This window comes from Crocuta crocuta, unplaced genomic scaffold (assembly GCF_008692635.1).
Source record: "Crocuta crocuta isolate KB4526 unplaced genomic scaffold, BGI_CrCroc_1.0 scaffold365, whole genome shotgun sequence".
Classification (NCBI taxonomy): domain Eukaryota; kingdom Metazoa; phylum Chordata; class Mammalia; order Carnivora; family Hyaenidae; genus Crocuta; species Crocuta crocuta.
The window spans coordinates 6389-19475 of NW_027533268.1; the positions used below are offsets into that span (position 1 = coordinate 6389).

Consider the following 13087-nt stretch of genomic DNA (forward strand, 5'->3'; position numbering starts at 1 on the left):
AACAGTAAAAGAAAATGTTATTTCTATCTTATGAAGAATTAGGCAACCTGATATTTATTTGTTTATTTATTTATAAAATAGATTTATTTTAATTTATGTTAGTTAATATACAGTACAGCATAGGTTTCAGGAGTAGAACCCAGTAATTCATCACTTACATATGATACCCAGTGCTCATCACAAGTGCCCTCCTTAATGCCCATCACCCACTTAGCCCATCCCCCCACCTGCATCCCCTCCAGCAACCTTCACTTTGTTCTCTGTATTTAAGAGTCTCTTATGATTTGTTTCCAGCTCTGTTTTTATCTTATTTTTCCTGCAACATAGAAGCCGATGATTAAAAACAAAAATGAACATAGGTTCATCTGCTGTGTTTCTTAAATTCCACATGAGTGAAGTCATCTGATTTTTGTTTTTCTCTGACTGACTTATTTCTCTTAGCATAATACATTCTAGTTCCACTCACATTGTTGCAAATAAAAAGATTTCATTCTCTTTGATATCTGAGCAATATGCCATCTTCTTTTTCCATTTATTAGTCAATGGACATTTGGGCTCTTTCTATAATTTGGCAATTGTTGATAATGTTGCTAGAAACATGGGGTGCATGTGCCCCTTCAAATCAGCATTTTTGTATCCTTTGAATAAATACCTGGTAGTGAAGAATCAAGCAACCTGATAATGCTGAGTTGCAGTTTCATAGTGCAACCACTGTCTGGACAAAGTAACTGCTGCCACTTTTAGTTTTTTTTTTTTAATGTTTATTTATTTTTGAGAATGAGAGAGACAGAGTGTGAGAGGAGGAGGGGGCAGAGAGAGAGAAGGAAACAGAATTTGAAGCAGGCTCCAGGTTCTGAGCTGTCAGTGCAGAGCCCAACTTGGGGCTTGAACTCCTGAACCGTGAGATCATGACCTGAGCCGAAGTCAGATGCTTAACCAACTGAGCCACCCAGGCGCCCCACTGCTGCCACCTTTAGAAAGGGTTCCTGCTAGCAGTACCCCACCAAGACCTGCCCTCCAGCTTTACTCTTTATTTCATCTGCCTGCCCCTGTCACCATTTGAATTTACTTTCTCTGGCTTCTGTACTCCATTCATAGGTTGTCATGCACCCATCCAAAGTTTTGGAATTGCAGATGAGCAAGCGTGGCTTCAGCATGGAAGTGGGACAGTATATTTTTGTTAATTGTCCCTCAATCTCTTATTTGGAGTGGCATCCCTTTACTCTGACCTCTGCTCCAGAGGAAGACTTCTTCTCCATCCATATCAGAGCAGTGGGAGACTGGACAGAGAATCTCATAAGGGCTTTTGAGCAACAGCATTCACCAGTTCCCAGGTAGGTCCCCGAGACCAGTGAGACCCAGATGAAGACACAGACAGGCAGAAAAAAGAAAGCAATTTCTCATTGAAACTTAAGTCTGGTACAATAGAATATGATTAAAATAAACAGGCACTAAATGAGCCATGGGAACAGCTATGTCCCTGGGAAGATGTTTGAGGTTGGGGGTGGAAGTGAGACTTCACTTGCCCATTGTCTTCTGTCTTCTGCTAGGATTGAGGTGGATGGTCCCTTTGGCACTGTCAGTGAAGATGTTTTCCAGTATGAAGTGGCTGTGTTGGTCGGAGCAGGAATTGGGGTCACCCCCTTTGCTTCCATCTTAAAATCTATCTGGTACAAGTTTCGGCATGCAGATCACAACCTTAAAACACAAACGGTAACTCCCTCATACCACTTTGCATCTGGTCTGGGCCGGACAGGTCTATTGCTTTCACGGGTTAAACTTTACAATTGACAAGAGAGTAACCATCCCTGGACCTATGAGAGTGAGTGGTCACTACTCTCTGCCAAGGCATCCACTTCTACAGATTCATCGCAAGAATAAGGTCTTCATTTTCAATTTGGAGTTTAAAATTACCTTGAACCAAAGATGATGTTGGAACTCTTTTTCCTTAAGGGAAGTTGTAAGAGCTCTGGACATTCATGCTGCCTAAAGTCTGCTGCTCTGTAGAAGTAATTTTTCAGATCACTCCTAGACTTGATCAACAAATACAGAGTATTGTGCATAATCATGTCACCACAATGTACATCATGAAGGTACTTAGTAAGGCTATGTTCTCTCTTGCTAATTCCAGATCTATTTCTACTGGATCTGCAGGGAGACAGGTGCCTTTGCCTGGTTCAAAGACCTATTGGCTTCTCTGGAACATGAGATGGAGGAATTAGGCAAAGTGAATTTTCTAAAGTACCGTCTTTTTCTCACCGGATGGGACACCAACATTGTGAGTTCAAATAACACACTAATTCCATGTTAGACACAAGATAAATGTTAGACAAGGTCATAAATGCTGATTGGAAATAATTGTTTCTTATGATTCTCTATCTGTCCTCACCCTCACCCCTAAGTTTAAAAATGGCTAAAAGAAGAGACAGCTATCAGGATCTGCTTTTTCTAACTTTTATTTCTTTGGCTCCAGGCTGGTCATGCCGCATTAAACTTTGACAAAGCCACTGACATCCTGACGGGTCTGAAACAGAAGACCTCATTTGGGAGACCCATGTGGGACAATGAGTTTTCTACATTAGTTAATGCCCACCCCAAGTAAGTGATTTTCTTCTGAGTTAAGTTTGCAGTTAGAGTTTAGGAAAGATATTATAGCATGTTGAGCATTCTTGGCTAGAGGCAGAAACTATTTGCATCATTCTCAGATTCTTGCTTAAAACTGAAAAAAATTTTCATCTGGAGTTTTAGCCAAATAAGTGTTATGACCTTGTAATTGATGAGATGTTTGCTGTCCCTGCAAGTCCCCATTAAAACAAGGCAAGGAGACTCAGTTCCAATTAGTATTACAGAATAAAATGGAAAACTGGAAAAATTCAAATGTATTGTTTTTGGCCTTAACAATCCCTACTTAAATTTTTTTAAATGTTTTATTTATTTCTAGGAGAGAGAGAGAGAGAGAGAGACAGCGTGAGCAGGGGAGGGTCAGAGAGAGAGGGAGTCACAGACTCTGAAACAGGCTGCAGGCTCCGAGCTGGCAGTCAGCACAGAGCCTGACACGGGGCTCGAACCCACGAACCGTGAGATCATGACCTAAGTGGAAGTCGGACGCTCAACCGACTAAGCCACCCAGGCGCCCCAACAATTTCTACTTAAAGTAAGAAAGATTTAGAGTGTATTATCTAGTTAACTGATGACCTGACCTTGGTCTTTCTGGAAGTTTTGAGACATGCTAAAGCATATAGGAAAACCTGGTGCCATGAAATCAGCCATTCCAATGAGAAAGAGATTAAGCTGATCATTTAGATAAATTCCTGGAACAAGTTGGCAGCTAAGGATCAATTCAATTTCACAAACATTACTGATTATCTTCTATAAGCTCAGCACTAATTATTCTAGGAGGTTTGGAGGTTGAAAGAGAAATAGGATATGGTTCTTGCCCTCAAGTAGCATACATTTTAATAAGAGATGCATACAATCAACCCAAAGCAGAATGATGCATTCCATGAAACATGTACATAGATATCGAAGGAAGGAAAGTGTATGCCCACATAGGGTGATCAGGGCAGGCTTCATGAAGGCAGTGGTGAGAATACTTAGTCACTTGGATTCAGATGATCCTGGGTCTTAATGTTAGTTCTGACACTTCCTTTCCTGGGACCTTGAGCTAGAAAATCCTCTGATCTTCAGACTTCTTATCTATAAAATGGGGATTATATGAGTAAATGCCTTCTCTTCTCACTTGCAGAATTGTTGTAAACATTAAACATATACCTATATGAAAAATGCTCTATCAACAGGAAAGCAGAATTTAAACAAAAGAGATTACGTTAATTACAGTGTTGAGCTGACCATAGTTGAAGTTGTGAGAATGGATGACATTCCCAGGAGAGAGTGGCAGAAGACAAGCATATTAAGGAGTGCTTACATTGTGTGGGAAGGGAGGAAAATGAGCCAGGGAAGAAGTGGTGTCACAGAAGCCAAGGGAGGAGATATTAAAGAAGTGGAAGCATGTCAGTGTCCGGGAAATGCTTATTTAACTTAAAGATGATCTAAGCATATTTATAGACAGAACAGAAACCAGTACATAGGAATAAAATAAATACACAAAAATGGGGATGGGGCACCTGGTGGCTCAGTTGGTTAAGTGTTCGACTTTTGATTTCAGCTCACGTCATGATCTCACGGTTTGTGGGACTGAACCCTGTATTGGGCTCTGTGCTGACAGCATGGAGCCTGCTTGGGATTCTCTCTCTCCCTCTCTCTGCCCCACGTACTCATGCTTGCTCTCTCGCTCTCAAAATAAATAAATTTTTTAAAAAACTTTTAAAAATGGGGAGAGGGCTAGGATGGTCATAATAAAAGATGGGCAATAAGAGTTGGTGAGGAAGTAGAAAAATTGTAGGAGAGTTTCTCTCACACTTTTTGTGGGAATGTGAAATGGTGCAGCACTTTGGGAAAAACTCCAGCATTTCCTCAAAATTTTAAACATAGAGTTACCACATGACCCAGCAATTTCATCCCTAAAGTATATACCCAGGAGAATGGAAAATAGCCTTTGCTATCCACACAAAAACTTGTACATGAATGTATGTAGAATAGCTAAAAAGTGGAAACAATCCAAGTATCCATTAACAGATGAATGAAAACAACATATGGTACATCCACATAATGGAATATTATTCAGCTATAAAAAAAAAGTGAAGTACTCGTACATGCTAGGACATGGGTGACCCTTGAACACCGCACATTAAGTACAAAAATCAGACCCAAAAGGCCACATATTGTATGATTCCATTTATATGAAATGTTCAGAATAGGAAAATCTAGAGATAAAAAGTAGATTTGATGGTCTAGGGCTGGGAGGAGGTAGTTGGGAGGAAATGGGGAGTGACTTCTGTGCGGGGTTTTTTTTTGGGGGGGTGATGAAAATGTTCTAGGATTAGATAGTAGTGATGGTAGCACTACTTTGTGGCTATACTAAAAAGCACTAACTGTACACTTTAAAAGTGTGAATGTTATCACACGTGAGTTATATCTCAGTGAAGTCAAAAGGAGGGGAGAGGAAGGAAGAGAAGGAAAGAGAGGGTGAGACTAAGAATAGTTAGATTATCCTTGGTGAGAAGGCTGACCACCTCTTCAGTGTGAAAAATTTCAGAGTGGGGATAAATGCACAATGGATGGCCCTAATGGCAACTAACATATATGCACTTGCTATGTGCCAGGCATTTTTCTAATTGCTTTACAAGTGTCTTTTGTTTAAATAAACCCCAAAACAACCCTGTGAGATAGGTACTATTTTTATCCCTGTTTTACAGGGGGGAAAACTGAAACAGAGGTTAAAGAAACGCCTAAAGTCACACAGCAGGGATAAGTTCCAGTTGTTATTTCTACTTATTATTTTTAAGTTTATTTATTTATTTTGAGTGAGAGAGAACACAAGTGGGGAAGGAGCAGAGAGAGGGTGAGAATCTCAAACAGGTTCTGTGCTGTCAGCACAGAGCCCAATGTGGGGCTAGATCTCACAAACCACAAGATCATGACCTGAGCCGAAATCAAAAGTCAGATGCTTAACTGACTGAGCCACTCATGTGCCCCATCAAAGCTGTTATTTCAACCCAGAAAGCCAGGCTCCAGGGTCTAGCACTCAACCTCTACTCTGCACCAGATCTCCTATCTATTCTCCATAGACTAGGCAAGGCTGCATGCTGAGAGCGACAGAAGGCTGGGAGCACATTTGGGGCTTGCAAGCAGAAAAGGTGATACTTTTCTACCATGAGGTGATACAAAGGTGAAAAAAAAGATACTTTTCTACCAAGGTGATACAAACTACCATGAAGAATGTGAGGGAGTCAACAACCGAATCTTTATGCAAGTTTGTTGGGAGCAGTAGAGGCCTAGTGGAGGCAGTTTCTCCATCCTCATGAACATAGCAGCTTTTGCTGTATTCTCGCCTTTATTATTGTTCCATTCCTGCAGATCCGTGGTGGGAGTCTTCTTATGTGGTCCTCAGACTTTGGCGGCAAGCCTGAGTAAGTGCTGTCACCAATACTCCAGTCTGGATCCTAGAAAGGTTCAATTCTACTTCAACAAAGAAAATTTCTGAATTACAGGAATGAGGGTGGTAATCTGCATTTAGTCTCTCCTCCGAATCTCCAACAACTTACTTGGTCTGGTCAGGTGTGAGCAGCCATGTAAGGACAGGAACGTGCCCATTCAGCTCTGACTCCCTGGCATTCTTTTCTGATTGGATTCAACTTCAGTGCCACTGATCTTCATGATGTCACAATCCTGGGATCCTTTCTTGGAAAATATTACTGAATCCTTCTGGAATGCTATGACTGCAGCAAGACCTAACAGCAGAGGTGGTTGACAGTTACACAATTTGACCTCAGTTGATAATGTTGATTCCAAGTGTTATTCTCTCCCAGGCATTTGGTGGTAATTTCCCCTCCTCACTTTCAAAGAAGATTTCTAAAGTAGGGTTATGTTTTAAATAAAAAATTTATTGATGAATTAATGACAAAACAGAATAAGCATAAATAATAAAACAACAAACATAAAATCATCAAGAACCCCATCCCTATATAACACTATGTACATTCTTACTGTTATTTTAAACACTGTCTTATCTAGTGTGAATAGCAATTTATGCTTTACTTGTTTTTGCTTGTCAAGAAATGAAGGATTTTCCTCTTAATGAATGAATCTTTCAGTACTTTATCTATGCTCTACTTTTGGAAAAGAAGATCTTGGAACTATGCTAATTGTAATTGAAATTGTGTTACAATTGAAAGATATATTGTCATCAGCTTGCATTGTTCTGTTGGAAATAACTGCAAAAACTTCAACTCCATTTTAGGATGACTTAATCAACAGGGCTCTTTATTGCCATTTTTATTAAGGGGAGTTTTATTAACGTTTAGTTTTAAAAAAAGATAATTTAAAAGTTTGATACCATGTTTTGGCTCTCCCCTATTTATTAAGGAATCATTCACCTAATGACATAAGCAAAATGTCTTTTCTCCTATCAGAATGCTTTTTATTTCTGCCATCCACCCAGCTCTGGGATGTTAGTAGTCACAGTGAATCAGTAGAAGCTAAGAAGACTGGGGCTTTTAGAAGAAAACCCACACTTCATTGTGCCCAAAGACAATTCAACTCAGTAGATTTGTAAGAATGTTTCTACTAAATTAGCATTATAGCACCTATTTCTCTACCATTAAGTGACCAAAAATGAGGAAATGGTTGTTACTAATTACCCAGAAAACTCTGACTTGAAAGATTAGTAAGATCCATTTTCAGTAACTAGTCTGAACAAAATAAAAGTTATCATGGACTCATGATAGCTAATTGTTTCATTTATTTATCAGACATCAGGAAAAACTAGTGATGGGTATTTCCGTAGTAACTGGCTGGTATACCCCTACTATTGATTTCCTGGATTTCAGCTACCTAAATTAAATTTTGTAATGATTTAGGAAAACGCACAATGGAACTTTGATGATGTGGTTCCTTTTAGACAACTACTGACGATATAATATGATCTTCATTGACTTTGATTTGGAATCTTAGTGTTCCTTGAAACTTATGAGTACCTAACGAGAAAGGCTTCACTCTTCGTTTCAATGTCCAAATATATTGACACTTCAGGACATGATTGCTGCTAAAACCAATGCATTAAGGCCTAGACTATTCATGGAAGTAGGCAGAAAAGGTAATGATAATAATAAATCCTATGAATAATCAACATCCAAGCCAAAATTGGGGATGAGCAGGATACTCAGCTTCTCAGCTGTTTTGAGCAAATTTTCTTCCTAAGTTGTAATATGAAGTATCTTAGCAAACTTTTGTTGTAGTAAATGTTTACACATCAGAGTAGAAAATCCCTCAATTTCAATGTCTCTCATAAAGTGATTATCATTGCATTCTTCTGCTTGACATGTAAGCAATATGCTATTACATTCTCTAAGCCTATGGCAGGCTTTTAATTCATTTGACCATAATCCTAACCCAGGGGGTTGGATTCTGAGAATATAAATAGGCTCAAAGAGTAGTTCCAGTGGAACTTTACTAATTATTAAGGCACCTCTTAACCTCTTGAGGTTGGCCTGATGGAGAGAAATCTTGTTCCTCCTTAATGCCACTATGAGAGAGAGAATGCTAGGCTGGAAGCCATAGGTTAGAGCCAGTGGCACTAATTATTGTCCTATCTATCTGCAAGGAAGGAGGCAGGGGGAAGGCCTAATGAGCAATCTGACTGCTTGTGCTCTATATTTGGTCCTCTTAAAATAAATGAGAATAATGTAAAAGTTTCAGGGTTTTCTATGTTTTAATTTCCCAGAATAAATTTGGTTATAGAGGAAGACTGTAGGTTAGTGATTATCTAGAAGGTAGAATGAAATGTATTTTGTTCATTTGATTTCTATTTAGTTTTTATTTCATCTCGAACATGTGAAGTATTAGTGGCTTTTTTAACTTTCAAGGTTGACTACTGAGACTGAAGAGTTTTAGGACAGGTAAATGTCAACAGTCTCTTGTGTTGCTGACACACTTGAACCAGTACCAATACAACATTTTTGTCTTAACTCTTAACTATGCATGTGAATAAACCTGCTGATAAAAAAAAGTACATTTTGATCATTGGATTTTTCCACATTAAGTACACTGTTCTGCTAGGCTCTTTGATTTGTTGGCCTTCTGACCATTTTATAGCTCTAAGCATGGGCTATTTTCTCCCAGTAAACTCAGAAGTTCTAGCAAGTTCTCAAAGGGCAAATTGCATTATTTCTGCTGGAAGCAGACAAAGCAAAAACTAAGTTCCAGAAAACATTGCTTCTGAGAAATTCTTGAATATCATCAAGAAGAATAAGTGGTTAACTTAAAAGAAAAACAGAGCTATGGCAATATAACAGTAAAGTACAATACTGCCGTAAGGGTTGAAAACACATCTAAGGTTTCACCCTTGGTGGTCAGCTTTTTAAAAGCAAAAAGGTCGTGTATATCAATCTGCAGTATACTAAAATTGTGTTCAAAGTTTATTTCAAGTCACAGAAATATACAAACTAAGACAACAGAATGGACTGATTTTGTTCTGAGAGAAGGTGATGGGACTCCTCCACCTGGCACCAATTTGAGTCATTCAGGAGTTAGGATGCAGAAGTCATCTTTTTGCAACACTTCAACAAAGTTATGGAATAAATTTCCAGATTTGCTGCCAGGTATTTTTGAAAACCTGTAAGGGAAAGTTGGGAGAAAGCCATTAGAAACGGAGACAAAGTTCTCTTCCCCAAACATCAGGAGAAAAAAATTAAAAGTAGGGGAGGGAGGCTATGCAAAAGGGCAAATGACCAGGGACAGATTCCTAAAGTGTCTGATTCCAGGAACCCCAAAGTAATCACCCCTGACCACAGGGTTTCTCAACCTCAGCACTAATGACATTTGGAGAGAGGTAAGTCTTTGTTATGGGTGAGGGGGGAGATCCTGTGAGTATAGGATGTTCAGAAGCATCTCTGGTCTCTACCCAGTGAATGCCAGTAGTACACCATATCCCCTAAAGTTGTGACAACCAAGAACATCTCCAGACATTTCCAAATGTCCTATATGGAGCAAAAGTGCCTCTGGATGAGAACCACTGATCACACACAAATTAATCTAAGTTTCAAAAATGGTGAAAACTGTGTAAGTTTTGTATTCAACGGTAATGTACCAGTGTCAATTTATTGGTTTTGTACTACAAACCAAAAAGGTACCGCATAACAGCTTCTCAAGATGTTATCACCGGAGGAAGTTGGAGGAAGGGTACATGAGGCTCTCTGTACTATTCTTCACCCTTCTGTGAATTTATATTAATTATTTCGAAATAAAAACAAACAAAAACCCTTGCTCTGTGGTTTATGTCCAAGGCTGTGGGGCATGCCTTCTCTCTCATAAATAAATTATAAAAAGTAAAAGAGAAGAATAGCTTTTAATCTATTCCTCTAAATATAATAGTTAGCCTATACTTTTACTAAAAAACTGCCTCAGGTATCTGGACTAAAAAGTTAAAGTCTAGTTAGCCATCCATCTAGGGCAGCTTCCCATTATACTTTATAGTCACTTAAAGTCTAAATACAGATTCTGGTTTGGATGTTTTAATGACATTACACATACGGATTAAAATACAATGTATTCAGTAAAGACTGATAAGCAGTGTAAATGAGTTCACTATTATATGATAATACGTGGATGGGAATTATAATACAGATGGGGTAGAAAGTACAAATTAAAAATGTGATATTCCAGCTGATATTGGGACAATGTGAATTTTAAACTGTTTTTTAGGAAACAATTATTTATGAAATACAAGATGTTGAGGGAAAAGGTTTTTAAAAGAAAATCAAATATATGGAATCAGATTAGGTCACATGATTATGATCCCTTTTACATGACTGATAAGCAAGAAAAATAAAGGGCAGCAGTGTACCACAGCCTCTAAAATGTAAAGGGACTGATGGTGATGGTGGACAGTCACTACCCTAAAATACCTGCTCTCTCAGTTTAACCTCAACATGGTCAATATCATATAAATACTGGAAACTAAAATATTTATACATTTTATTGAAATGCTTTGTATTTTCTCCATTTTGATGGAGAATATGTGGAATAAAATAACACAACTGATTCTGGAAGGATACACACCAAACTAAATTTAGAGGTTTTCTGGGGAATGAGATTTGAGGAAGCAGAGCTTCCTACCCTGACCCATCTACATTTCTGCATTTGATTAACTTTGTAAAAGTGATCGCATGTTACTTTTGCCATTAGGAAAGAAAGGTTAAAAAAAAAAGATTACAACCAACTCAACAACTGAACAAATACCTTGCTGCCTTCTACTATTCTGACAGAAGCTGACCTAATGAAGGGTTAAGAGTGTAGCCAAGAGGACTGCAGGCTCGGAGAGTCTTGAGATCAGGAGAGTGTTTTTGGTTAAGGATGAAAGCATCTAATACCCCAAATGCACAAGGAGCTTGTCCGACTTAGGCAGGTTAGGTCTGCTCACCTTTCAAGGCGCTCCAGTGGATTTCTGTATTTGTTCTTTTAAGATCAGGATACTCTGCCTCTGCTCAGGAGGCAGCATGGCAATCTGGTCTGCAGTCAATTGAAGGACCTGCATGATCAAAGCAGCCTGTGAAGAGGGAAAAAAAGGAGTGAGTTTTAATGACTGCAGCTATAAAAACACCACCAGCTTCTGTCCAAAAAGGAAGGATATTTCACATCGAGAATACTGCACACAAAAAACGCCCAAACCAAATAAAAAAACCAGCTGGTGAGAAAAGGCAGGCAGAATGAAAAACTCAGAAATAATAAAACCTAAGATTAGAGGACTCCAATCAGACACCTGTATCAAACCAAAGCTCTTATAGACTAACATGTTATCTGTGAGACTTGTGAAGTCTTCAGTTTTTAATCCTTTTTTGAAAGCCTCTCTTTTTCACAAGTTTTAATCTTTCCATCAGACATGAGCTCCCCACAATGGTCAAATATAGAAACAGAAAGACATACTCATGGGAAATCTGCTATTGTTTTTAGGGATAAAGTAGAAAGAGGAGGGAAAAAAGAGACTTGGATTTTCAGGTCAACCTGGCCTACAGAAAAAAAAAGTCATGGCAGATGAGTCTGAAATGTAAGATAAGCTGCCATTTTGAGTCTGAAATGTAAATTAAGCTGCCATTTATATATAGCCACTAAAGAATTTTAAGACCAGGCTCATAGGGGCACCTGGGTGGCTCAGTCAGATGGGCATCCAACTTTGGCTCAGGTCATACTCTCATGGTTCATGAATTCGAGCCCTGTGTGGGGCTCTGTGCTGACAGCTCAGAGCCTGGAGCCTGCTTTGGATTCTGTGTCTTCTCCTCTCTCTGTCCCCACCCTCCCACTCATGCTCTCTCTCAAGAATAAAACATTAAAAAAGAAAAGATATTTAAGACCAGAGCAATAAATTTTCAGATAACAAGATCATAAAAAAGTTATAGGAGTAAACCTTTGCTTCCAAAGGTACTCCAAAGATCCAGGACGTCACATTGTAATTGAAAAGCAGAATCCTGGGGCGCCTGGGTGGCTCAGTCAGTTGAGCATCTGACTTTGGCTCAGGTTATGATCTCATGGTTTGTGGGTTTGAGCCTGGCATTAGACTCTGGGCTGTCAGCATGGCTTTGGAGCCTGCTTTGGATTCTGTGTTACCCTCTCTCTCTGTCACTCCCCCATTCATGCTCACTCGCTCATTCTCAAAACTAAATAAACATTAAAAAAAAAAAAACTAGGGGTGCCTGGGTGGCTTAGTCGGTCCAACTTTCGCTTAGATCATGACTTTGCATTTTTGAGTTCAAGCCCTGTGTCAGGTTCTGTGCTGAGAGCTCAGAGCCTGGGGCCTGCTTAGGATTCTGTGTCTCCCTCTCTCTCTCTGCCCCTCCTCTGCTTGTTCTCTCTCTCTCTCAAAAATAAATAAAAATTAAAACAAATTAAAAAAAAATAAGAGCAGAATCCCAGAGATGCGTGCCCCTGGAGGCAGACAGTGTTGTTTACCTTCTCATGGTCCTGTGGGGTGACCTGGTTCTGGCCAGGACTAAAGCCCCCTGGCTGACCTCCTCCCTGAATGCTTGCTCCTTGCATGCCTGCTCCCTGCATAACTGGGACCTATATGCACAAAGAGAGATGAGAAGAGATTTTTCAGAATTTCTCATATAGGTATTCAAGATCCAATAAAGCAATGTGAAAAACATGATCTGATTATGGATAGGAATAAAAAAAAACAAAAAAAGCAAATTAATGATTCTGAAGATCTTTTCCTACTGTTAGCAATGGCAGAAGGCAGGGTTTGGCCAGAGATCAACTAGCAAGTTAGACACATTTGCTTACAATAGCTCTAGCATCAACAAATATAACACAGCACAGTCAGATACTATCAAACCAAGCAAAATCCAGCTGCATAAGCACAGAGAAAACTGAGAGCATCCTAGAACCTAGTGCTCAATGGAACCAGAAATGAAAGCCAACAGATTCCAGAGATACTGTATGCTGGTCCACTGGGGAAGCTACATTCTCAAGGATA

At 39.3% G+C, this 13087-nt stretch overlaps 2 protein-coding genes across 2 annotated transcripts in view; one reads left to right on the forward strand and one right to left on the reverse strand.

Moving 5' to 3' along the window:
- The window catches only part of LOC144218012 (NADPH oxidase 1-like), a gene marked incomplete at its 5' end in the record, with an annotated part of 10513 nt that extends 4410 nt beyond the window's left edge, over positions 1–6103 (forward strand). The window contains 5 exons of the mRNA XM_077747815.1: positions 1099–1334; positions 1551–1713; positions 2132–2278; positions 2474–2598; positions 5977–6103. Coding sequence (XP_077603941.1) covers positions 1099–1334; positions 1551–1713; positions 2132–2278; positions 2474–2598; positions 5977–6103 — 798 coding nt within the window. The remainder of the gene's footprint in view (positions 1–1098; positions 1335–1550; positions 1714–2131; positions 2279–2473; positions 2599–5976) is intronic.
- A 2919-nt stretch (positions 6104–9022) lies between these two features.
- CSTF2 (cleavage stimulation factor subunit 2) overlaps positions 9023–13087 on the reverse strand; it is a 22331-nt gene continuing 18266 nt past the window's right edge. The window contains exons 14-16 of the mRNA XM_077747808.1: positions 12562–12672; positions 11039–11164; positions 9023–9232 (exon numbers count right to left, since the gene is read on the reverse strand). Coding sequence (XP_077603934.1) covers positions 11042–11164; positions 12562–12672 — 234 coding nt within the window. The 3' untranslated portion in view covers positions 9023–9232; positions 11039–11041. The remainder of the gene's footprint in view (positions 9233–11038; positions 11165–12561; positions 12673–13087) is intronic.